Genomic DNA, 27,634 nt, shown 5'->3' on the forward strand with positions numbered 1-27,634 from the left:
CGATAATGGAAGCCAGTTTTGACCACTCCCCTTTTTGAAAACACACCCACTTGAAACCAAACCTGTGTTATCACATGACCATACCCATATTAATGGTTTTAGTACAGCAAAAACCTGCCACACTCTGCCTTCCCTACCCTGCCTGTGTGTGCCATACTCTGCCTTCCCTACCCTGCCTGTGTGTGCCATACTCTGCCTTCCCTACCCTGCCTGTGTGTGCCATACTCTGCCTTCCCTACCCTGCCTATGTGTGCCATACTTTGACTGTGTATGCCATTCTTGGCTGGTTTGTGCCATGCTTGGCCTGTGTGTGCCATACTCTGCCTTCCCTGCCTGTGTGTACCATACTCTGCCTGCCTTTCCCTGCCTGTGTGTGCCATACTCTGCTTGCCCCATGCATGGCACACACAGGCAGCATATAGTGACATAATGCTGGCACTGCTCCTACAGTCTGCACAATAACTATATAAAACTTTTTTTATTGCAGTACCACCTCAGTATATGTTCTTTTTGTAGTGTGCAGGGATTATTTGTGGGTTTCTACTGCTCCTACAGTCTGTCTGAGGTGTGAACAGGGGTACAATGTGAGTGATTACAGTCTGAGAATGAGGTGTACACTGCAGAGATTAAAAGGTGTGAACAGTATAGCAGGGGTAGGGAACCTTGGCTCTCCAGCTGTTATGGAACTACCAGTCCCACAATGCATTGCAGGAGTCTGACAGCCACAGTCATGGTTAATTAAGGAAAATGCTTGCTGGGATTTGTAGTTTTATCACAGCTGGAGAGCCAAGGTTCCCTACCCCTGGTATAGGGGATTACATTTTTAAACAATACAGAGGGTTTACAGCCTGAATCTGAGGTGTGAACCATGCAGGGGGGGGGAAGTTAATGACAGTACTGATACCATTTAAAGCTAACACAAGAGTAAGCCATCAAAGCAGCCAGACAGGTGGGGGGCCACAAAGAGGGGGGTCGCGGGCCGCACACGGCCCGTGGGCCACCAGTTGGACAGCACTGTCTTATTCTATTAAGAATAAATAATGAAATCAGAGGAACAGTAAGTACATAAATTAGTACATTTTATGATATTTTCTGTTAGCACAACTGTGTCATATAAACCTTTTCAGCGGATATCTGCGCAGAAAATTAAAAATATTATTTATAAAGCATAAAACAACATGTAAAAATGTATCTAATATACATATCATAAAAAAACCATAACTTACATGAACAGTGTATGAAAGATTAATATTGTGGATAGGCCCTGTTTTGTTGACATTAGTCAGACTGTGTTAAAATGCTCCTAAATCTAAATCCCATGTAATCTATAATCTATTATTCATGTATTTCATATTCTCTTTTAATAATAGCTTATTTTAAATGTCATTGTATCCTTTAGGAATCCATCATGGTGGGCCTGCATACATGTGGGGACCTTGCTCCAAATACATTACGTATTTTTACTGCTAAGCCAGAAATTAAAGCAGTTTGTAGTGTTGGCTGCTGTTACCATCTTTTGTCTGAGGAATTTGAAAGCCCTGAAGAAGGTAATATTGTTACTATTATTATTTAATTTTAAAGGTGAAGGAAAGGTAAAAACTAAGTAAGCTTTATCAGAAAGGTTTATGTAAATAAAGCCATAAGCACTCACAGAAACGCTGCACTGAGTCCCCTGTCAAAAGATTTGTTGTCTCTGTTTTCCTGTGCCAGAGACACGCTCTCCCTCCCCTCCCCGATCTGAGCCAATCAGCAGGAAGCTTCCTCATAGTCTTACAAACTGAGCATGTACACGGGTCTTGGCCTCGGGAACTTTTTTTTTTACAGAGCTCAGCGTTTTTTTTTCCTACAAGGCTTATGATCATCTGAACGGGAGAAATATGGGGAGACTTAAGGGCACTATTGAGAGAACCGAAGGTATGCCTGCAGCTTGAGATTAACTCTTTATTAGCCTTTCCTTCTCCTTTAATGCATATTGCATAACTTTATTTTTGTTATTTGTACTTGATATAAAATAACCGGGCTTGGTTCCCTAGCTAATAGAAAACATTAACAACGTGTGTATAGACATACATCAGTGTATTAAAATAAAAGTAAAGTATAACGGACAGAGCAAAGAGCCAGGTATTTTGTACTTAACAGCGTCAAATCTCCAGCTTATTTTTGAGTACAAAATAACACATCATTAATATATTATATCATTATATAGGATTCTAGAGACACTGAAATATAAAAGTGCACACAAGTTTTCATTGCAAGAATACACACAGTTTTCATGCTGCAAAAGCCCACTAAGGTATGGTAAAGAGTGGTAAATAAATAGGTAGACATGGCTTTGTATACAAAGCTAACAAATAAAAAATCTTATGTTAGCAAGCCTGCTTAAAAGGGGACAAATTGCCCTAAGAAATAATTCCAAATTATTTTCATTTGTGCTAGTCAGCCAGAATACTTAAACTATATAAGTTATATACATTTTGTTCCCTTTACTATTGCAATTCACAATCACAGCAAGCAGACTGGTTCCATTTTGTGAATACTGTTATTAATTCAAACTTTGCATCATCTCAAAATCTTGTTTATGTGCCAGAATGGGGGACCTGATGGCCATGCACAGGATACACACATAGATCATGAGCAGGGAGGGGGAATGTGAGGAGTGCAGTGCCATCTAGGAAGTGCTGAATGGAAAGTGAAAGTAATTGCCTGCCTGGCTTCCATGCCTTTAGACATGGCGGTGGGGAAGACAAAATATGATTGACAGCTAAGATTACTAAATTGGTTTATAACAGGTATATATGTTTTAATTATTTGGGTTTTATGTTTAATTTAAAAAGATCTTTTATTATACGACTTTAAATTTCATAGCTTTTCTCATAAGCAACATATGTATATGATTGCTAACACTATGCGGCATGTAGAGACCTAAACATATGGATAATTACTACACGTTGTTATTGCTGGTACTAATTTCAACTGCAAGTCATGCTGGAGGGGTGACACGTGGGCAGCATGAGGGTGTCCCCTGCCACATGCCACAAGCATCATGCTATGCACATATAAAGGCTCCTTTGAGTGAGTGAACCCTGTGCACTACACTTTGCTCCAGATTTGTCATTATACATGCTAAGCACCAGTGCAAAGTATGCAGCACATCTCATTTTGCATAGCAGTTGCATCAGGTATTGCTAAGCCCCACTGCCTGTGTATTATGCACACAAAAGTATCTTATAGTAAGGTAGCCCCACAAAACTTTATATATTTAGTAGATACACTCTATGATGAAAATAAAATGCATAATAGCTTGACACCACATATGCATATGATTATTCGAGTTATGTGGCATGCAGAGACCCCAAAATATGAATACTATATGTATTTTCATGTATAACACTTAAGTGTCCACAAAGCATTAGAAATATGAATACAGTAGGTCTATTGTGTTACATGTTTTTTTGCATTGTAAAAACTCAAACATAAAGAAACACTCATACCATATATATGTATTTGAAAAAAAATGTGTCTTTTTAGGCAAAACTAGACAATATCATCAGCAATCCTTTAATGAAAATAGTGGCTTCTAGAGATTGCCAAGACTAAGGGGGCACAGACTGGCAAGGTCAAATAACATGGTAGCACAGAGATATGGCCGGGTTCAAGTCTAACCACAGGTCAGGATGGCCAGAGTTCAGGATAGGCCAAAAAGACAGACAAGTTGAAAACAAGTTAAGTAACAATAGAGCTCACACAGGAACAGACTTAAATAGAGCTACAATAATGTAATTGTATAGGCATCAGTGTGCTGACATCTGCCTCATTCTCCTGCATTGATGCTAGTGTATAAATAATGTGGCTACATTGACATCCTCGCATTCATGATGACACCGCTACATTACAATATCAAAGCTGCACAAAACTATACCCACATATAGATGTACATCCACCTACAGCCTTAGAATTTAAGGCTAGTGACATCACTTTGCTGCTGTATGCGGTTGTTTAGTAGCTATATTAGAGAAAAATCAATTCTAAATGACCATATGCTGCCCACGATATATCATCCTTTGGTGCTTGCTTGATGTCTAACTTATGCGTGTGCTATGCACTTTCATGCATTTCTGTTTTATGTTACCTTTAGGATACAGGATTTGGCTTATTTGTCCTAGTCATTCTAAAGGTTTAACTGGTTTTGATTCTGACAGTTGTGCCTTTCTTTATCAATAAGAAGTTATTTAAAACAGTTGAAGATTTGGGTAGGCCTTCTTTTAAAAATTTACTACCACTCAAAGAAAACACAGCTTCTCTTGAAAAGAAAAAGGTCCGCCAAGGTTTAAAAGTGTATTTGTAAATATATGGTATGAACAGTGTTCAAAATAAAATGACAGAGATTGCTTGGATTTGTGCTTTGACCTTCACCGCCCTAATCTATCTACTATTATTACACTTCAAAGGTATTGACTGAAACCTAGTGATCAGTTAAAGGACTGGAGGTGATTAACTGCATTCCAATTGCACCTTTCACTCTTTCAGGGAAACATGTGTTTTGTAATTGAATTGAAACAGGCAAGGACACAGGATTCTGGTGTAGAGAGAGAGGTCTGCTGCTAATCATATGCCAAACAATAAATTATCATTGTCACAATGATTTAAAGATTACAGTACCAACAAAAAGACACAAAATTAAAGCTTAACATTTCACATTCACAAGATATTAGCATAGCTTAAATATATTACATAAACAGCTGATATATTAACTGTGGCGATGTGCCTTTTTCCATCTTCAAATCCTGTCACTCATAGCTCTGTTTATACAGTTTTATGTCATATAAATTATATTGTTATAGTTACAGGGCACTTTTTTGTGCCAAACTCAGCCCACACTTTGTGGGTCAAATACTAATGTCAGTGAAAGCGGCACAGCCAGGCAGAAGGACTGGGAAACATGTTATATGTGCATATGCCTGTGCTAAAAAGGGAGAAAAAGAAGGGGTTTTAAGTAATGTGATACCCTTTATTAGCTGATTTGACTGATTTATAGAAAAACAAATCCAAGCATCTCTTCATCAGGCACACTGTATTAAGGATCTGATTAAGGATATGTACAGTGGGCCAACACAGTTGGCAATACTTTGAAAATTATTTCAGAAATTTCCTAGGTTTTCTGAGGTCATCCTACATTTGAGGGGTATTTACCACACATAAAATACAAGCAATGTGTTAATAATAAGGTGGCTGAAGTGGCAACCATAAAAATAAACATGCACTATTTTAATTGTGGGGTCGTTACATCTGAAGACCTGGCATTGACATTTAGGATTTTAATATATTTCCTTAAGACATGGGAAATAAGATGCTGTAAATTGCAAACTTTTAAGTGATTTTTTGAAATTTCATAAAAAAAGACATAATTTTAGCAAAGCTTGGCAGTTTAGAAAATAATGATATATTTACCCATTTTGGATCTGTCAGAATATGTACTTAAAATATAAGAGTTCTGGGGTCAGCCTAGTTTTGCACTCTTTTACCACCCATAAAAACAAACTGTTTGGCTGTTGTAAAATAATTGTGTTATATGTTATTTTAAAGGACAAGGAAAGGTTAATATAAATTAAAAGTAAGTCTAAAGGCATTCTTTTTAAGTACTTACTGCATATCTAAATTCCCAGATCCCTGCTTGCTTCTCTGTGATATGTTGCTGGCAGCCCACAGCAGTGTGAAGACTACAGTGACATCACTGAAATCTCTCTCCCCTTCCTGTGTGGCTTTTTTACTAAACAATAGGAGGACTATTGGGCAATATGCTTTTTAAATTTTGCATTCTTGCATTCTCCTTTAATTTTGGGCTCTTCAGATGCCACATATTTTGGTAATCCTATGCCTGTTGGGTACCAAATGATTCAGAATACCCCTACCACCTATCAGTCATATTTGGCATGTTTTATTGTAAGAACGCAGGATATAAGAAATGTAAGCTTTTAGGCAATTTTCACAAATGTCATACAATTTAGAAAGCTTTGCAGCTTGGTACGTTGTAGTGCAGTGATCCCCAACCAGTGGCGTGGGGGCAACATGTTGCTTCCCTTGTATGTTTCTCTCAGTTCCCCCAAACCAGGTAGTTATTTTTGAATTCCTGACTTGGTGGCAAGTTTTGGTTGAATAAAAACAAGATTTAATACCAAATAAAGCCTTCTGTAAGCTGATAGTGTGCATAGAGGCTAGTGTGTATAGAGGCTACCTAATAGCCAAACATAGCCCTTATTTGGCACCTTTGTGAACTTGTATGATGCTTGTGTTGCTGTCCAAGTCTTTTTATATTTGACTGTAAGTTATGAGTTGGGGGGACTTAAGGTTGGGGACCCCTGTTGCAGTGTAAAGACATGTTTACCAATTTCGTATTCCTTGGCAATTGTTTGTTGCAAAAATGAATGTTTTTCGGGGGTACACTTCTGTCATATTTGCCATGCAATCTAAGCTTAGCTTTTTGGTGCAGTGCTTTGAAAATTAATTATTTTGGTGTGTGACTGTGGGTTTTGTTATCTATACATGTAATACATTTCATAAAATCGTATGTATTTGTATTTTGCTTGTTTAGAAGAGGGGTTGTTTACAAACACACCCTGTGGGTGCTCTAATATGGGTGCAATGGAGAGTGATATATTGAGGCAATTTATTAAGCTACTTGTGTCCAAACATGGTTCTGCACTTATATATTATGCCCATTGTATCCATTCTGCCTCTTCTGATGAATGGTGCATAAATGTTCCTATTTGTACAGTTGCATCCATCATGATGCATTGAGTGCAGTTGCAGCAGTCAAACAGCCACAATGATGACAGTTAGAATTATGCTGGAATTATGGTCTTTCCAAATCAGTTGTCTTTTTGTACAAATAATACAATATAGTTACAGGTCTCAGTATGTTATGCAAAATTGATTTTGATGTTTTGGGTGTTTGTAATTTTGCTACATTGAAATTATAGAATTTTATAGAATTTGAGTTGTCCTAAAAAAAAACAATTTATACCAAAGTAAACTAAACATTGCCCAAGTGAAAGTGTTTGCCATAAAAGGATAGAGCACAAAATGTGGAAAAATTGCTTGGAATTTGAAAAGCAAGTTTATGTATATTGGCTGGCAGTGAAAGGAATAATGGAATTAATTAAAATTTTTGAATTAACATGTTAGCAAAGCCGTACAAAAAACCTTCATTTTTATCTCAGAGAAAACATGTAACATTTAAAGGACAAGTTACGCCAGATTAAACCAAACTAAAATTAACATCCCATTTAATTCAACCAAGTACATGTTCTGATTTTATTGCATAGTGTTGACTAACATAAAAACAAGGTTTGTGGACTAAAATGCCCTGCAAACTTAAAATGTGAGATTGATTGCATGAACTTTGTTTCACGTACTGTCCAGGTACATGTTATATATCTATGTTGTTGAAATTTCTTTGTAATTATTGGTAATTACCAGCTGCATTGCTTGGTGACAAAATGTTTCTATGACCATTTATATAGTACAGGTATCGGACCCCTTATCCGGAAACCCATTATCCAAAAAGTTGTGAATTACAGAAAGGCCATCTCCCAAAGACTCCATTTTAATCAAATAATTCACCTTTTTAAAAATTATATCCTTTTTCTCTGTAATAATAAAACAGTGCCTTGTACTTGATCCCAACTAAGATATAATTAATCCTTATTGGAGGCAAAACAATCCTGTTGGGTTTAATTACTGTTTAAATAATGTTTTTAGCAGACTTTAGGTAGGAGATCCACATTACGGAAAGACCCCTTATCTGGAAAACCCTAGGTCCCGAGCATTCTGGATAAAGGGAAACCTGTATATTAACAGTTACTGTATATAGTGAGTGACTTATAAAATGTCCTTGCAGCCAGTAATACTGCATTTTGACCAGTGATGCTGTTCTGTGCTGTTGCATTACACCTCTGGCAGAACCCATTGACAGCTAGACCTTCAAACAGCTGGAGGGAATCTGATTATAGAACACTATTAAAGGGATACTGTTATGATTTTTATTTTATGCTTTTTATTTCTAAAGTACACCGCTGTGTGTGCAGCTCAGCAGTTAAGTGTGACTGAAGTTTATCAGAGCACAGGTCACATGGCTGTGGCACCATGGGAAATGAAGAATATGGCTAGCCCCATTTAAAATTTCAGAAATTAAATAAAAAAATCTGTTTGTGTTTTTGAAAAATGGATTTAATGCAGGATTCTGCTGCAGAAGCTATATTAACTGATGTGTTATATAAAAAAACATGTTTTCCCTTGACAGTAGCCCTTTAAGTAATGAAGAATGGTAGCACAATGGAGCATTAAGTGGTTTCAGGCATTTTGCTAAACACACCGTTTCCATGCTGAAAACAGATCATCACAAAACCCCAAGTGCTGCACTCATGAATGCACATAGGCCAAGAATCTAATTGTGGCTCTAAGCAATTTGTTACAGGGGTTGCTTTATGTGTATGGTACATGTACAAAAGCATTTCCAGCTTCCTAGCACAGTTATGAATTCAGGAAAGGGCTGAGATAAACTATTATTGGGGCAAAAAGGAATAAAGAAATTATTGGCAACACCCATCAGGAATGCCACTGGACCCTTCGTCGCTCAGACTGCATGAAACATTTGCAACAAAGGACACAGGGAATTACACACCAAATCACACCTAAAAATTGGGGAAATTATATTTTAGTTATTATTTTGTTATTACTGCTACCCAACAAGCTTTCAACTCTGGATCAGTGGGCAGAGTTTCAGTTTGGAGTTGTAAAGTAGTGCATTTTTTTAATTTAGTATTGCCTGTCATATAAAAGTTTTCTGTTTTGATTTGTTTTGATTGCTTGCTTTAAGTGACTGTTTCATTGGCCATCTGGGATCTTGTAAAGTTACTCTCAAAACAACAGCTACTTGCTTTTACAGTTTAAGCTGTAAAACTAATTCCAGAATCACTAGAAAAAATAATGATTTCCAGTTCTACAATGGTGTATAGGTCATATGAGGCACATCACCTCCATTAGCCATTGTAGACACAATGACTTATTTACAAATACAAGTATAAGTGCATGTCGCTATATGCCGTATGCATTCATGCTACTTACCAAGGTACTTTTTAGTACTTAGTAGTCTCCAACCAGTTGTTGATGCATAGTAATTAGCACCTTGTGAATTAGATCCGATTGCTTTTGCTTTTTAAGTTTAAATTCACTTACTTAAAATAAATATCTGTAAAATAAGAAACCAATAACAAGAAAATAGATTCTGAGTTTAGACTTGTGTTGTTGCTATCATTGTTCAGATGCACAAATGTTCTATGTCAGTCAGTCTCATTTAGGTTCAATGACTGTAGTAAACAGGTAACATTTTAAATCTAAACAAAAAGTTAAATAAAGTAAAAGTTACCTACCACCTTTCCCCTATTTAGGTATGATTGTAATGATTTTCAGATTTGAAAGTTGGTGGGAGTTAACAGACAGGTCTGGTTTTGGGAGGATTAGAAACATAACTAAAATTGTATTGTGGATTGGCGCCCAAAATGTTCAAGTTCCATTTGGAAATGTTAAGCGTGCAAATAAATAAAATAAAGAAAAGTTCAATGTATCTTAGAGTAAGCATGCCTTCATAATGCAAACAGATAATTTTAAGGTGAATATCCTGTTTAAGCCAAAAAGATATACAGCATTACAATAGATGATTGCTACAGTTTCCCAGAGCACAATCACAGCAATCAAGCCATTCTTTCTATCATCTATAATACTGTCTTTTTAGATGTTTTTGCTTTAGAATAACTTAAATTGTTGGGGTAAATTATGGGAAATAATGAAATCAATGGGGAAATGTTTAATTGAAATAAACAGATATCTAAGGGGCCCTTAAAAGCAAAATGGCAGCATTCCAAAGAGTTTGACTATATGCCATTTGTTGTTTATTTTGTAATAACAAATGAGTCCATTTGTCAGTAATCAATGCAAGATGAAGCTGCACAGTTTGTGTTTGTGTGTGTTAAATTAAATGAAAGATAGAAAACACTGCTAAACCAATTTTCTTTATGATTGCAAATAAATAAAGCAACCTCAATAGAAATGCTAAATGGTACCTAGCATTTTAAGATAACATTTATTAGCCACATCTAAAGAAAAATATATATTATTGCAGAGACTTTTGTTTAGTTTTTTTAATTGTGAATGGAAACCAGATTGGAGTGTATCAGGTTATAAATGACTGCTGCATATGCTTAAAATAAGCAGCAAAGGACCTTCATAGGATAGGATGTATTCCTGGGACAGATGAGAGACATTTGTACTCTTATATTCTTAAGGCCCATAATTATCCCTTCAAACTTTTAAACAGGCAACAAAATAGATATTTTTCTGTGTTGTGCAGTCCTGTAAAAATATTTGGAGAAGATAGGGGGGAAAGAACTGTCTTTTGCATCTTATTTTAAAAAAAGTAGGCAACAGTGGTTTTTAACAAATTGTTTTACAAAGAAACCTGGATCCTACTGTATATATGTAGCAGGTTGAGAATTTTGTGGCAACCAGGGATGAAGGTATTATTTGTTATTATATTTATATGATATGGAATGCATGAAGGTGGTATCTAATTGACCTTTGTTGGTATTTAACTGTATTGCATACATCTTAACCGGGCTATTTCTGTTGAGTGCAAGGGGGTGGAAAAGCTAATAACAACAAATTATTCCACCAACTATTGGAAGACAGTTGGTGAGTTATGAGGAAGGTGTCTCTTTAAAGAGATACTGACACCAGAAAGTAAATCTTTTTTGGCAAAACAGTCAGGTTTAGGAACTTCAAGTAACAATTACTTACAAAATTTGTACTAATGACCCTTTGGTTTGGAATACTTGCAGAGAGAAATCCATGTATAATTGCACTTTACAAGGTTATGCTATAGCTTACAAGGTAGTTTAAAATGGTTAATTCTACCTTTTCCATTTTTGTTGCACATGAGCTGTGAGAACATGCACGTTTTACTGTTGTCTCCACTCTATAGCAGCCCCTGCCAATATATGTATGATTAATAGGGAGATTGTGTGATGAGTTGGCCAGCCATTCTGCAATGATCTCATATTGACAGCTGCATCTGATCTACAGTCACTTATGTGTTTTCTGCACTCTTAGCTCTTCTGTTATTTTTGCTGTGAGGTATTTAGCTTTTGCCCAGAAGTAGAAAGAAATAAAAATATAATATTTTTCACTCTTTCTACCTTTAATTTACACTTCATTAAACTATTTCCTGACCAGAATAAAACTGTTAACATTCACACAGTTTCTGCATTCTGACTATGGGACCTGAGGGCTTGATTCACATATGGTAACTTTTTTTTTTTTGGAGGGGGCAGACAGTGTTTGTAATGCAATATTTAGAGGATGTTAATAATCATATTCCTTCAGAAAACTCTGGCACAGTTTGAGACATGACTGTCATACTTTTCATCATTTTGTAAATATGATTTATTATTTGTTTGATGTATTTGTCATTTAAAGGAACTTAGTCTGCTAAGTACTTCACTAGTTTAAAAAACTACGGAGTCTTCTGTACTCACATCTGATATCTTTCTTTCAAAAGTTGCCCATGTCAGATCTGGTATGTCCTGTATTGTCTTAGCAATATATAATCAAACTTTAGTCACATGCTTGTTAGTCAGATACTTGTTATGCAGTCTGGCCAACCATACAAAAAGCAGAATAGCATTAATCCATTTGGTTAGGCTGTGGGCTGCTTTCTTTTTAGCATCGGCTAAAAGTCCACCTACGTTAGTGTTTACAGCATATACTGTATAAATTTGGTTTTCAAATATCAAGTTTCCTTTGTCGCAGCTACAGTTTTTTTTTTCTAACACGTTTGTTGTTTATACTGCTTTATATGTGGCACCACCAACAGAAACAGTTAATAATCATAGAAATAATATTTAGCGGGATTAGCAACACAACAAGTTATTACTGCATTCATTTTTATTGCTCACATCATTCATTGGTGTTTGCCCTGTATCAAATGTTAGCCATCATTTATAGGGGAGTGGATTAATGTAACTTTAGTTGCCCTCAGGATTGTTGGTTTGACTAACTGGTTTGTCAAACCTGTCCCCTTAGGTGACATACATACCCAAGTGCTTAAGTTGTATAGTCAAATCTGGACAACATTCCTAACCTAATTGCTCCATCTTTCCTTTCTAAATTTTCTTGGCCTATAAACACACCAGGCTGAGTGCTTAATTTGGCATAGTGTTCTGCTGAGTTGCCTTATATTAATCAGTGTTTAATAAATAATATATATTGAGAGCACATAGTGCCTTAAAATAAAGAGTCACCAAAACGCACATCTTGGATGTATTACAATTTATATTGTGCATCAACATTCATGGATTACAAGCTGTGCATCAGCTTGTGGCATAGCTTTTAAATATTCACTGCAATCCCCTCTTTAAGCACACACTCTAGAAAGTTTGGAACTTTAAATTGCCAGATGTGTTAGGAAAACATCTGTGGAAAGTCTCAAGAAATATGAAAATGGTATAATCAAAGATATTGAGACTTAAAGGTTACTTTGGTTTCACAACCACATACTGAGGACAAGCAAGAATCTTGGATTATCTGCATTTCCCCTTGACCGTCCATAGAGGATTATATCTTCCCACTGTGTTGCCATAATAATAATAACAGAAATGCTTATATAGTGCTTGTCTCCCTTGAGACTGAAATCACACTACAGTTCATCAAAAATGACGCATATATTCCTACAGTTTTTGGAATAACACTCATTTTAGTTAAATGCTTGGATAAACAGCTAGAAAAGGGTGCTTCGTAAACTCTCAAGGGTAGGGATTTCCAAAGTGTAGGGACTTCCTAGAAAAAAGGCTCTAGATCTAAAAAAAAATGGTCTCTAGGTACTTTTAGATTCAGTGCCCCTGAAGAACAAAGAGAGCATGTGGTGATGTGAGGGGCAAAAATCTCTTACATCAGCAAGCCATTCTTAAAGGAACAGTAACACCAAAAAATTCAAGTGTATAAAAGAAATTCCAATATAATGCACTGCTGCTCTGCACTGGTACAACTGGGGTGTTTGCCTCAGAAACACTACTATGGTTTATATAAAGAATGCAGCTGTGTAGCCATGGGGGCAGCCATTCAAAGGAGAAAAGGCACAGGCACTTAGCAGATAACAGATAAAACACTATTGTATTCTACAGAACTTATCCGTTATCTGCTATGTAACCTGTGCCTTTTCTCCTTTTTTCTAGCTTGAATGGCTGCCCCCGGGGCTACACACCAGCTTATTTATATAAACTATAGTAGTGTTACTGTAGCAAACACACAACATTTACCAGTGCAGGACAACAGTACATTATATTTCATTTACTTTAAAACTCTTTAATTTTTTGTGGTGTTACTGTTCCTTTAAAAGTAAAGGTGGCCAGTTTAAGAAACAAAATGCTAGTGTTATATGGCAATAACATGGCTGATAATGAAAAGCAGGCCAGTAACTACACAAAAAAACCCTGCTTTGTTTTCCCCACATAATTCAACAAATAATGCAAAGTACTACTATAGTGCATATAGGGCACATCTGGCAACACCCCAAGCCCCTGATCTAAAATCTTAATAACAAATATTGATTTTTAGCCATAATGTGTGCTTTGGCATTAAAAGGTTTAAAAGATGCATTTTCAGTGAACATAACTTGCATTTCTTTCTCTTTTTTTTACAACTAGCATTGACCTTTCCAATGTAAGAAACCCCATTATAATACATTTTTAGTTGTCATTTAAAATTCACTGTAGTGTGGCACAGAAAGATATGCAGGCAGGAGGCCCCTGTGTGTACAAGAGTGCCCGATGGTAGCTGCAAACACTTAGAATTAATTACATACACACTACTGATTTTTAGCCCTAATGTGTGATTTGGCATTAAAAGGTTTAAAAGATGCATTTTCAGTGAACATAACTTGCATTTCTTTCTCCTAATAAATCAGGTTTTTATCAGACCCTGCCTCTGGACTGACAAGACTTCACACAACCCAAATTTTGAATATCTCCTATTTAAAGTAGCACTGAACTATAATGGAACTTTCCATTACTTGAAACCATATTTTGTAAGGCATTATAAACAGCATTATCAACATCACTGAAACAGCCAACAAAAGTAATTCTCTCTTTATCAACTTGAAACTTTTTTTTTTACAACTAGCATTGACCTTTCCAATGTAAGAAACCCCATTATAATACATTTTTAGTTGTCATTTAAAATTCACTGTAGTGTGGCACAGAAACATATGCAGGCAGGAGGCCCCTGTGTGTACAAGAGTGCCCGATGGTAGCTGCAAACACTTACTAGTAGAATTAATTACATACACACTACTCCACACTCCCTGTGCTATTGTTTGGGCAACATATTAGTGGGAAAAAAAACACTTTAAAGAGGCATTATCATTAGGAGATTTTTACCCCTACTTCTTCTTTATAAACATCTAAGAACCTTTTTAAATATTACTTAATACTCTTAAAAGACAACTCTTGCTGGGGACGTTTATGGTACAGCATTTTACACCTATATTTGAAGTAATTGCTACAGCTGTTGGGGATGTTTGCAGTTACACCTAGTAATATCTCTAGGGCTGTAAGTTGGATACCAAATGTATGTATGTATGTGATGTTATTCTGTTATTTTTTCGAATATCCGTCCATATTAAGAAAAGGGAAGTTGGCTTGTCAGTACATTTCACAGATAACTTGCAAGGTTGTTAGCTAGGTGCACTGTGTTCCTCCATATTTATTTTATTCCAGACATTTGGATTTTATAACTGTGGGTTTGATGATATAAAGCATGGAGAATTGAACGTGATAGCCCATTCAACAGCTTGAGCAGTGCATAGGGTTTTTTTATGTATGAATATTGCTTTATGCCTGGGAGCGATATTTGGAGCACATTTCTTAACTCATTCTTTCTTATCTCATTGTGCCAATTTTGTTCTATTGCTGTTAAAGATTGTTTTAGAATTTTTATAGCAAATGGTTTCTAAATATATGTGTTATTTCTGGCTTGAACATGTGTACATTTTTGTTAGACATTGATGATTGCCTTTGTCAATAATTTATATAACAACTATAGCTATGTATCATAACTTATATCAAGCAAGATAATTATCTTATACAGTTCTTAAAAATCTCCTCATTTAAATCCAGTACTGTATAATCAAACTTGATCAGTATAATTTCTGAAAGGCTCTGTATTAATATTAAATGGGTTATAAGCACACATGTACCTGTCAGCCTTACATATTTTTTGGAAATTGGATTTTGAGCTATACCATTGATTGGCATGTAAAAAGCCTGAAAAAGTAGTTTGATATAAGTATAAAATCCCCAATGCAATTCACAAGCAGCCTCTACTTCACAAGCAGCCTCACAAGTGCAAAAAATGCAAAGTACTAACATGGTTGCAAAATTGAGTTCACATTGACCACATTTATGAAGGCACTTGCACCCATAAGTGCTCCTGACAACTTGCGGTAGTGTCACTGTTCCCTTCCAAACCGTTATAATGAATTCTGTGCAAATGCTTGCACTGGTGCAAGGGCACTCTGGAATTGCCGTAAGCATGGGTGTGGGGGTAGTTCAAGGGTTTTATTAGCAAGCTGCATCAATGGGCCCAAAATAGGAGCAAGTAAACTGGAAGCTAACCTCGCCCTAGTATCCACTTTGATCCAAATTCAATGCAGTTGTTCTAGAAATTGGGTCAATTCTGCCATGAGCATCATAATGATGTCTGTATGGGATTCTCTAGGGACAAGTACAGTATGCTTATTGATGTTGCCCACAGTGAGCTAGCTCCAGGGTTCCCCAGCATAAACAGACACACTTGCACATGAGTTGAAAAAAGGAGGTGAGACTGACACAATGCCAACGAGCACTATTATACAAAAGTGCAAGGAGTTGCTTTGGACAAGAGTGCCTTCAATAAATGGGGTCAATTTGCTCAATAATGGCATCCATTTTTGCACGACCTCAACCACAGTTATTTTTTTTTAGATTTCTATGTGAGTAAAGTACACATTAAAGGCATTGCATTGTGCATCTTTTTGATTTTCACTATCAACTCACAGTTCAACTAATATGTGACTGCCAAGATTATGTTTAAGTTTTATCCCAGAAATCCAAGCTGGTAGTAATTTGTCAAAGTATGCTTTTTATATTTACTGATAGAAGCAAACTCTTTATTCTAGGAAAGCCATTTATCCAGAAGTATCATTTAACCTTTTAGTCCCATAGAGCACAAATGCAAAGCTAGGTACTTCTTGTTGCTTTAATAAATAAGTGTCACTCACAGCTGGTGTCTTAATAGCAAAAAAAAAAGTCTTGTTTATATATGTGCATCTTAAATCAACATTCATTCAATTATATTATCAGAGTGAGTATTTCTAATAAGAAGTTAATATTCACAACACATTCCAAGTTTTTGGTAAGTAAAAAAAAAAAAACCTTAATGCCATCTGTCATGATGACAAGGCTTGACAGAAAAGAACATAGACTTCCTGTACGCTATAACCTTTTTAAAATAAATGAATAGCTCTTTTTCAGTTCTCATATGTTACATATCACAAGCACAACAGTTAAAAGTAACCAAAATTGAAGTAGATTTTTCTTGTACACATTTTCTTGTAAATACAGGTTGACATGCAATATTAAGTAACACATTTATGTTCCTAGAGTCACAAAAAGCAAACAAGTATAAGTTGCCTTTCGTCAGAATGCTGGTTGCTTTCACCACTGCAGATGCAGTATTGAAGCAACTAGCAAAAGACAACATTTTGAACACCCAGCTCTTTAAATACCATCCACTTTTACCTGTTTGGCAAAGTTGTTCTGGGTACAAGTATGTCCACAGTCACCATATGCTGATCAGACCTATAGTTAAAGGATCACAGGGCTTTCCTGCTCTAAAAAATGTTGAATCTTTGTTTTTTGGGAAAGAGAAGGTTTTGTAACTGTATCTCTTCCTTCTGCACCTGTAAAAAACCACAGCTAACCTCCCAGATAAATGTAAGCTCTAAGACATTTTCCTTTAAGAGCTCTATAAACCCTGAAACATGGGCAATATAGCCAATGCCAGTATGTTCGATCCAACATTTATTTAAAATTAAAGTTAATTATTTAATTGTTATGGAGTCACAGGCTCTTTAGGGCCCTGTTATACAGGGTGCTTCATTACCCGTTGGGAAATCTCCTTTCCCTTAAATGATGAAGTGCAACGCACTACTAGTCCCTTTGAATTAGTTGGAATTGACACTTGTAATACACATTACATGCAATGATCTCAGTTACATAGTTATATAGGGTTGAAAAAAGACCAGAGCCCATCAATTCAACCCTTCCAAGTAGACCCAGCACACACAACCTATACTTACCAATCTATTACTAACACATACATAAACTATATTTACAAACATTAATACTAACTGTAGATACTAGTATCACAATAGCCTTGGATACTATGCCCAAAGGGGCAAGTATTTTTAGCTCTTCTTTACTCCTGTGAAAAGAGATTTTCCACTGGGCATTGACATAACATTAAATTCCTATTTACTCTTTTTCAAAAATTATTGTCAGAAAATACAGAAGGAATACTTGTAGATATATGACTGTATTTTACAGAACAAATAGCATTGGTTGGCATAGATGTGCACCTGTGTCCCCACTTATTGGCTTAAAGGAGAACTAAACTCTAAAAATGAATATGGCTAAAAATGCCATATTTTATATACTGTACTTCACCAGCCTGAAGTTTTAGTATGTCTGTAGCAGTAATGATCCAGGACTTTATAACTTGTCACAGGAGCTCCCCCAACTTGGAAAGTGTCAGTGACACTTAGTGGGCTCTGAGCAGCTGCTTAGAAGCTAAGCTTAGGGGTTTTTGCAAATTATCAAACAGCAAGTGAGCTTGGCCTATAATATAAGCTGATGCTACAGGGCTATTAAATAAATAAGCTCATATGTAAAACCCTGTTTCATCTACATAAACCATTTTCATTGCCAAAATTGCCATTTTAAGAAGCAAGACCCGCCTCCTGGGATCACAGGATTCACAGTGCACACTAACAAGCCAAGGCACACATACAGTGGAGGAAATAATTATTTCACCCCTAACGGATTTTGTAAGTTTGTCCAATGACAAAGAAATGAAAAGTCTCAGAACAGTATCATTTCAATGGTAGGTTTATTTTAACAGTGGCAGATAGCACATCAAAAGGAAAATCGAAAAAATAACTTTAAATAAAAGATAGCAACTGATTTGCATTTCATTGAGTGAAATAAGTTTTTGAACCCTCTAACAAAAAAAGACTTAATACTTAGTGGAAAAACCCTTGTTTGCAAGCACAGAGGTCAAACGTTTCTTGTAATTGACGACCAAGTTTGCGCACATTTTAGGAGGAATGTTGGTCCACTCCTCTTTGCAGATCATCTCTAAATCCCTAAGGTTTCGAGGCTGTCTCTGTGCAACTCTGAGCTTGAGCTCCCTCCATAGGTTTTCTATTGGATTAAGGTCCGGAGACTGACTAGGCCACTCCATGACCTTAATGTGCTTCTTCTTGAGCCACTCCTTTGTTGCCTTTGCTGTATGTTTTGGGTCATTATCATGCTGGAACACCCATCCACGACCCATTTTCAGTTTCCTGGCAGAAGGAAGGAGGTTGTCGTTCAGGATTTCACGATACATGGCTCCGTCCATTTTCCCGTTAATGCAAATAAGTTGTCCTGTGCCCTTAGCAGAAAAACACCCCCAAAGCAAAATGTTTCCACCCCCATGCTTGACGGTGGGGACGGTGTTTTGGGGGTCATAGGCAGCATTTTTCTTCCTCCAAACACAGCAAGTTGAGTTAATGCCAAAGAGCTCTATTTTGGTCTCATCAGACCACAGCACCTTCTCCCAGTCACTCACAGCATCATTCAGGTGTTCATTGGCAAACTTCAGATGGGTCTGCACATGTGCCTTCTTGAGCAGGGGGACCTTGAGAGCCCTGCAGGATTTTAATCCATTGCGGTGTAATGTGTTTCCAATGGTTTTCTTGGTGACTGTGGTCCCTGCTAATTTGAGGTCATTAACTAACTCCTCCCGTGTAGTTCTAGGATGCTTTTTCACCTTTCTCAGAATCATTGACACCCCACGAGGTGAGATCTTGCGTGGAGCCCCAGAGCGAGGTCGATTGATGGTCATTTTGTGCTCCTTCCATTTTCGAACAATCGCACCAACAGTTGTCACCTTCTCTCCCAGCTTCTTGCTAATGGTTTTGTAGCCCATTCCAGCCTTGTGCAGGTCTACAATTTTGTCTCTGACATCCTTGGACAGCTCTTTGGTCTTTCCCATGTTGGAGAGTTTGGAGTCTGCTTGATTGATTGATTCTGTGGACAGGTGTCTTTTATACAGGTGACTAGTTAAGACAGGTGTCCTTAATGAGGTTGACTAATTGAGTAGAAGTGTCTAACCACTCTGTGGGAGCCAGAACTCTTAATGGTTGGTAGGGGTTCAAAAACTTATTTCACTCAATGAAATGCAAATCAGTTGCTATCTTTTATTTAAAGTTATTTTTTCGATTTTCCTTTTGATGTGCTATCTGCCACTGTTAAAATAAACCTACCATTGAAATGATACTGTTCTGAGACTTTTCATTTCTTTGTCATTGGACAAACTTACAAAATCAGTGAGGGGTCAAATAATTATTTCCTCCACTGTACATGCTAGTCCACATCAGCCAATGAATGGACAGATTTCTTCCTTTTACTCCCACACTACTTCCTGTTACAGTTAGAGCTGCATTATTTTAGGTCATGTGATCTCTGAGGGAGCACTCAGTCCATCACTAAATGGTGGCTCAAGGGAAAGGATGTAAAAGGGCAATATTTACTGATGTATATATTCCAGTTTGGCAAAATTCTTTAATAGATTACTTTTACATATTAAAAACTATCTGTTGGTTAAGTCTTCATTCTGGAGGTAAAGTCATACATTTTCTATACATTAGACAAAACACATACATAAGATGATTGATTAATAAAATGTTCTTCCAAACAAGTTTTAAAAAACACAGATTAAATGATCATATTTTGAAGACAGAATTTTTTACTGACATTATGATATTCTAAACTATGTTGTAATGTGGAGCATATATCATTTTTCAGGTGCATTTTATTTGTGATATAAAAATGCCATGCATTTTATAATTAGTTCAAAGCTGTAATTTAAAATTGCCGGAATGGGTTGTTTCACTTTATGCTGCATAAATGAGAAATCCTTTTCAATTTTAAGCACACTAAAATTCAGCAGTGATTGATGAATGCTGCATTGGTCAACTTCTAAACACAGGCTGCAATAGCCTATATAGGACATTTCTTACTGCTTCAGCCAATCTGCTTTTATTTTGTTGGATAACTGGCCAGCAGATGAAAATTAGAATTTCAGCTGTGTTTTAGACTTTTGTTTCTGAAATCATGTGTTTTAGACTTTTGTTTCTGAAATCATATTTTTGCTTCTTTAGGCATAGCAAAAATGAAATGAAACGAATTTAATCATAAACAGGAAAAAATGTAAATATTTAATTTCCTATGGGTCTGTGGCTATATCTGTACAGATTGTTGTTTTAAATCAAAAGACAGGTGCATCACAATGTTTAAAAATGAATCAAGGAGGTTCAGATTTCTGAAGCTATAAATGTAGTTTACTTGACCCCTTGCACTTTCCTTATATTATCTGGAGACTAAAATGTTTATGAAATATTGCATTTTACATCTGTTCTGAATTAAAACATGTTTATCTAAAAAGATAGGTGTAATGATTTCTCCATTGTTTTTCTGTTTTCTATCCAATAGTTTGCCATGCATATCTAAGGTAACATGGTTGTGCTTTGTGTATATTTCCAAATTAAATGAACTCTTTTTCACAAAAACTCCTAAATTCAAATTTCCAATATTGAGTGCGAAAAATGTAAAAAAACTCAGAATATCAAAATATTTAATACATGAGCAAAATTTTAATACATGGTAAAGTTTTGTCCAATTATAAATATATATATAGGACATTAAGATATTCTGTGTATTAAGCTGCCCAGAATATATTGATGATGAGTGAGTGCAGAGGGCCACTTCTTTCTCTCTATATGCATTTTGTGGTCACAGCCTCATTACACCCCCACTTATAGTTGAAATTTAGTGGAGCACAACTTTCCCCTGCAATAGTTTATACAGAAATTGTGGCCAGCTCCATGTTGTAGCTCCCACCCTTCCCAGCTACAGTTAGGAGATGCCAGTGGAGCCAATTAAGGGGCAACCATATGGGGTTTTAACCTTGAAAGCAAGCAAGTTGCAGGTGTAGGGATCTCCAAGATTTGGGGCCCCTAGGATGGGTTCTCCTTTGACAGGCACTAGAGGGTGGCCTTAGGGAATTGGACACCTAAAGGTGGTCCTAGTTGTTTTTGTGTTAAGAAAGGGAGTATCCCTGCAGTTCAGGGTTATGGCCACAGGATGGTACAATTAGTATATAAGGCTGTGCAGCCATGTGCTGCCAGGTCTTCCTGCCTGGGACCCCTCTTGGTATAGAGGTTAATAACAGGCCAGGGCATAGTGAGAGAGTTAACTGTTATAGGCCGCTCTAGGAGTGGCAGACAGGTTATTTATCTGGGCAGCTTGGCCCCAACAGGAGATTATATGAGATTAAGATCTCCCAGCACTCATTGCTGGAGTCAGGGAACTAAGTGGAAGGAATAGGAGGTTTGCCTAATCCAAGGGATAGCCGGTGGATATTACCGGGGTGAGGTCTCAAGGGGGTGTCCGCTTGGCGAGAGTACCGGGAAGTGCCCTAGAGAGGGGCTTCTGGCGAGAAGTACCGGAGGGAACCCAAGGAGGGTCGCCTGGCAGGGGTATTGCTGGTATCTCAAGGAGAGAGGGCCTCTTAAGGAAAGAAAGTGTTCCCTGATTGTTCTGTGACTTCTGCAACGCCTATCTGTCAAGCTACAATAAAAGATATCACTTGGTTCATCACAACATCTGAGTGCAGTGTCTTACTATCAGGAGGATCCACTCTGCCTGGTAAGAATCTACCCCAGGGAGGGGGCAAGGTGCCAGGGGGGCTGGGAGTCCCCAAGCAGAAGTATAATATCAAGTTCTCAGGAAGGGAGTTACAGTTCAGTCTGTCCCTATACTGGGTGGAGGCACGCCAAATAATACAGCAACATCTGTTCCCCCAAAGTAAGCGGGGCTCAGGATCCTGTTAGCGCCATTAGATCTCAGCAGCACATTCTCTAATGTGGGCTACACAGGTAAAAGTCAGTCCCTTTAGTAAATGTATATTGCAGCTGTGAAATTCTTAATGAATCAGATAAAAGTAAGCGTAGGACTGGCCAGACCGGAGATGACTTTGACGTACAGTAGTTGGCCAGCTTGAAGTATATTGCAATATATGGACAAACAACCCCTGTTTTGCTGAAAGGGGAGGGCATTTCTTGGTAGCTTAATGCACAGAATGTGTTAATGCCTGCTTGTTTTTGTCTATACAGTATGTAGTGGGTGTTTGTTTGCTTAATTGCTTATGATTAAATTTGCTTTTAAAATTTGGGTTTACAACCCAATCTGAAACTGCAAACTGAGCCATTAAGCAAAACAGAAATGAGTATACATTAGACTAATTAAGGGTAAGATATAAATTGTATGTTTTGTGCCCCTTATGCCTGAAACAAAAATGAAATAGCTCTCTCTCTGCAGCATCAGTCTGTGGAACCATGATGTATTAGATGATTTGCTACCAGATGTTGTAAATGCATTCTACTGGCCAATTCTGGCTCTTCTGTAAATGTGTGTATATATGACATAGATTCTTGGCTAGATTTACCAGCGCAATTATTGGCAGTCTGAGCTGCAGTATATGCAGTTGTAAAAGAATAACCTTATTTGTCACATTCTACATCTACTGTCTAAACACTGGATTTCTGCAATGTATGAAAAACTAGTGCAGTATTCTTCTTTTATTAATCTCTGTAGTAAAGTTAAACTTGGTTGCCCATTAAGGCAATAAATGTATTCTAAGCGAAATGAAATGACAGTTTTGGAAGAGAAGCAAGTCTAAACATTTTGAAGAAAATGAGACTTTTGCAGCTGTTTAGGACTGAAACAGAACTGAAGGTGGACCTTGAGTGTACCTCTGACTTAAAAGTCAGTCTTTTAAAGATGATGCCAAAACACTAACGAGCAGATTTAACAAGGATCAGTATTTTTTATTAATTTCTAATTATGGTTACTGCTTTTTGTAAGGAGCTTTTTAGAAATGGTATGCCCCTAATAATTGCATTCATTCTAAGACAATTCTCATTTATTTACATGTCTTTATTTAGTGGGGTCTTAGAGCTGAGAGCTGCTGCTTAGCTGTAACACCCCATATTATTGCTTAAAACAGTCAGATATATTTTGACAAATGTGTGATCTACAAATGTGTCAATTTGTTCATTTTTTTCTTGACCATGACTGTCAGGAAAGTGTTTAGTAACTGCAATACATTTCCCCAGAAGGAATTTTAATACATCTGTCCTTGAGTTTAATTCAGTGAAAACCAGTATTTACGCTGTTATATCACGCTATATACTGTATAATACAACTTTCTGCATTGTGGATTTCTTTCTTGCTGCTTAAGTGATTAAGCCATTAGCATTTCTTATAACTTGTTAGGTTATGTTCCGTAATACTAGATTGTTTGCGTACTGCATTATAAAATTGGTGGAAAATACATTTTACATTTTAACATTTTAGACCTATATTATTGGTTGAAACGAGAGATTGATAACTGACAGATATATTATTCATTGACATTCTTGTTTTAGAAGTTTTTTAAAGGATTAAAAGATGGTAGATAAAGATAATTGATTTAAAATCAGTATTTCTAAATCCAAAACTCGAGCTTCTTGTAAACAATCAGGTTTAAAATATTTTTATTTTTGTTTTGCTTGGAATGCATGTTGGGAGGAGCTTCAGCCTAACTGTAAATAATGAATTTGTTTTACAGAAATAACTGTTACAACCTGGGGTTTTCCAATGAGCATACATTTGAAGGAAAGCAGCTGGTTCTTCGGAAGAAATGCGAGAATGTCAGCTTGTTTGGTATGATTTGTTTGTCATCCATTTATACCAACAGTATATGTTAGACTTTCTATAAACCGACCCTAACAAGAGCATTACTATATGTACAATTAGCACACATTTTATAGTTTCTCTTGCTTTGTATGAATGTATGTTTGTTTATTGAATATGTCTCGTAACTACAATTCACAAGAACAGACTAGAAATGCTTTTGTTTTTTTTGGAAAAAACTCAAGTTTCTTGCAAAGAGTACTACAGTAATTGGTAGAAAATCATAATAAGCCTTCCATATGAATGTTAGATTTTATAGCACCATGTTCACCAGTTTAATTACAGTACTTAACAGGCCAGCCCAAGTGTTGGGATAATGGCCTAGATTAAGTTAACATGAGAAATACATCTCACTGTGTACATCATGACAACTCCATTGTAGTCTATATGGGAAAATTGATATTAAATCTGGAGGTATGGTTTTCTTCAGGGACCTAAATATAGCCCAGTATCAATAAAACAAGTCAGAATTGGATTTAAGATATTTAAAGGTGATTCACATCTATATTGTTCTGTCCCTTAGTAAATCCTAACTGTATTTTGTATAGGTAAGGCACCAAATTTATATTGAAATCTAAAGATACACACAGAATTCTAACATGCACCACTGACACCTGGGTAGTATTTCTGTGCTGATACAATTAACACTGTAAAAGCCATGCATACAACACGTTAACATTTAGGGTTTCCATTCTGTGCCAAACCTCGCTGCTTTATTTTTGTATTTGGAAATCATTCCAGAAGGAAATTGTTACAAATAGATTTTTTTCTCTGCAGTTCTGGTGGTATATACTGTAGGATATAGTCCACTTATATAACTTTTAATAAAAAAAATCCTGTGTGAGAGAAACAAGCTTACCTCATCTCATTTTACTTTTACAACTGAATTATATACAGTTTTAAGGAAACTATACATAACTGGAAAATATACATAACTGTTTGAATCCCAAGATGTTCCAACATTGCAAACATTATTGCATATATCAACCTCCATCGTAATATTAAATATATTTTACAATTATTTTTTTTTGTAGTTTGGCTCTCATACATGTTTATCTATGCACAAAATGGACATTTCACTTTGTTGGAAGAAATTCCTTAAAGCTCTGACAAGGAGCATTAATTCACAGAATTGGGGGTATAGGGTTATAGGGCAGCATGCAGAAATGCAGAAAAGTAGCAGTTACTACTATTACCAGATACTACTTTTAGAATATGAAAACAAACCTCTGTTTGGTTTCTGTCTGTGATTTTATTGGGATAAATGTACCCAGTTGAGTATTAGTAACTGAGCCTCATTATATGTGATAAGACAGAAGTATTATTATGGAGTGGTAACATTCTTTTGGTAACCACAGATTTTTTTTTATCAAAAATATCCTTAGATTGTGCAGCCTTATTTTTTATTCTCCAGCAAACTGGCCTGGGAAGCAGCAGGACACTCTCCTGAGTACTGCATGTAGGCCATGCTGAACTCTGCCATGTAGGTAATGGTTGCTGTCTGAACACACTACAATGTCTGCTACATATTAAAACACCTCTCCATAAATTTTCTGCAGAGAAAGGCTACTACTAGATACCCTAACGAAATGCTGGGTTTGTGGTGTTCTAGACATTAAAAAGCACAGATCTGATTGTTTGCTCCAAGTAATTGCAATGGTGCAAGTTAGTAACTGTAGTATTAAATTATCCACTGATTCTCTCAAGCTCTCTTTGTCTATGGTAACATGTTACCATCTATTGGCTAACTGATAAAAAGTTCAAAATGCAGGCTTTGAGATTTAGTAACTAAAAGTTACATCTCCTTATCATGCATAATATATTAAGAATGTTACCATGACAACAAGGATGTTCATTTTCCAAGCTATGGTCCAGTACTCATCAAATGGGCAAAATCTCCACCTGTATACATTCCTAGAATGCCCTTTTGGTTTTCTCCAGGAAACACAACAATGTAATAACATGCACCCATCATAGTAAAGGATGAAAAAGAGCTTAAGATTTTTGGATCCAAATCTTAAATAAGTGTTACATTTTTCTTAAATGCCAAATTATTTCTAAAGAGATATTTACACAGTAATTAAAATATAAAAATCTCCATCGCCTTATTATAAACATACTAGGTTACCCAGTTATGTCATTTGAGGAAATATAAAGGTACTTCTCTTATTAAATCAAACTAAAACATTTACATTCACTGCTGTGGTGTGTTAGGCACAGAGCCAGTTATAGTGGAATTTTCTTAATGCTTCAAGCTTCTAAATGTGTGTGAAAGTGTTTTTCCTATCTTTGACTGTCTTAAATAAACCAAAACCTCTATAAAAGATCTGATTAACAACCTAACACACTGGGCTAACACAACGGAGTGTTTGAGTTTATTTTATGTCACATAATTAATCTACTTCTGCTGCCAGTACGTTTATAACATCAAGGATAAACAAATCAGCCTTATCTTTTGTTCATTTTCAAGGCTTTAGAGCGTGTTGCGGTCGGCCAAGGGGTAAGTGGTTTTGTTTACTGAATCTCATAGATCTGTCTTCCTTCTGATTTCTGTTCTGGAATAACCTAAATGTGAACTTACGGTCTTTGAACTGCAGATAGACTCATTATAGTGCCATTAAAAGAAGTATATTGATAATTGCTACATGTCCCTTAAATCTTGATGTAACCTAAGGTGTTGATGGGATTTTGTTATTTGCAAACAGTGTTATGTATGTTTTATTTGTGAGCTTATTAGAGGGCAATGTAGCTAAAAATGAAATTTAAGTACAGATGATGAATTTGAAGACAGTTTGGAACTGGTCATTTATTTTTCATTCTTTGTGTTTTGTGGCTCTCTAGTCTTGAAGTTCAGTGGCATACAGAGAGATTTCAGGCATTTTGTCAGCCAAGTTTGTTAGCAACCGAGACATAGAAGGCCAGAATGCCTGAAATCATCCTCCACTGGCCTCTATAAGAATCCTCTGAAAGTGTCTGGACACTTCTTAGGAAATGTTCCTGTTAGAGACCACCTACGTTTGATTTTGAGAATTTTGGTCTTGCATGTTTGAACAAAATCCCACCAGATGCCGTTGCCCTAAATCTGTCTTTATCAGCAAAACATTTGTTTTTTATAGTGACCATAAAATAGTAAAATAGTACACAACTGCATACTTGTACTCTATTAACATTTATTAAACAAATACAAAAATGGTCACACTTTCAAAAAGTTGTATTTTCTAATGAATAGCATTTGGCAGTGAAGGATATACAGAAAGTGCAGTCTTTACAGAAAGTACAGGTTTTATAGTACAGCAATTACTTTTTCCTCTTAAAAGGTGTTCAGTGTACAGGTGATATAGCTAAAATATTTGCTCCATCTGTATAGCCCTTTATGATCAGAGCCAGCGTGCCAAGGATTGTGTGATGCCAGACTTTTCCCTTTAAGG

General features: G+C 36.4%; 1 protein-coding gene across 8 annotated transcripts in view; it reads left to right on the plus strand.

Moving 5' to 3' along the window:
• Positions 1-27,634, plus strand: part of mettl25 (methyltransferase like 25) — a 129,319-nt gene that overhangs the window by 45,766 nt on the left and 55,919 nt on the right. For 7 of the 8 annotated variants that reach the window (XM_031898895.1, XM_031898897.1, XM_031898892.1 and 4 more), the window contains 3 exons: positions 1,400-1,547; positions 24,082-24,176; positions 26,677-26,706. In XM_031898895.1, coding sequence (XP_031754755.1) covers positions 1,400-1,547; positions 24,082-24,176; positions 26,677-26,706 — 273 coding nt within the window. The remainder of the gene's footprint in view (positions 1-1,399; positions 1,548-24,081; positions 24,177-26,676; positions 26,707-27,634) is intronic. The other variant, XM_031898896.1, reaches the window with a different exon arrangement.

The sequence above is a fragment of the Xenopus tropicalis genome, chromosome 3, assembly GCF_000004195.4.
Source record: "Xenopus tropicalis strain Nigerian chromosome 3, UCB_Xtro_10.0, whole genome shotgun sequence".
Taxonomy (NCBI): Eukaryota; Metazoa; Chordata; class Amphibia; order Anura; family Pipidae; genus Xenopus; species Xenopus tropicalis.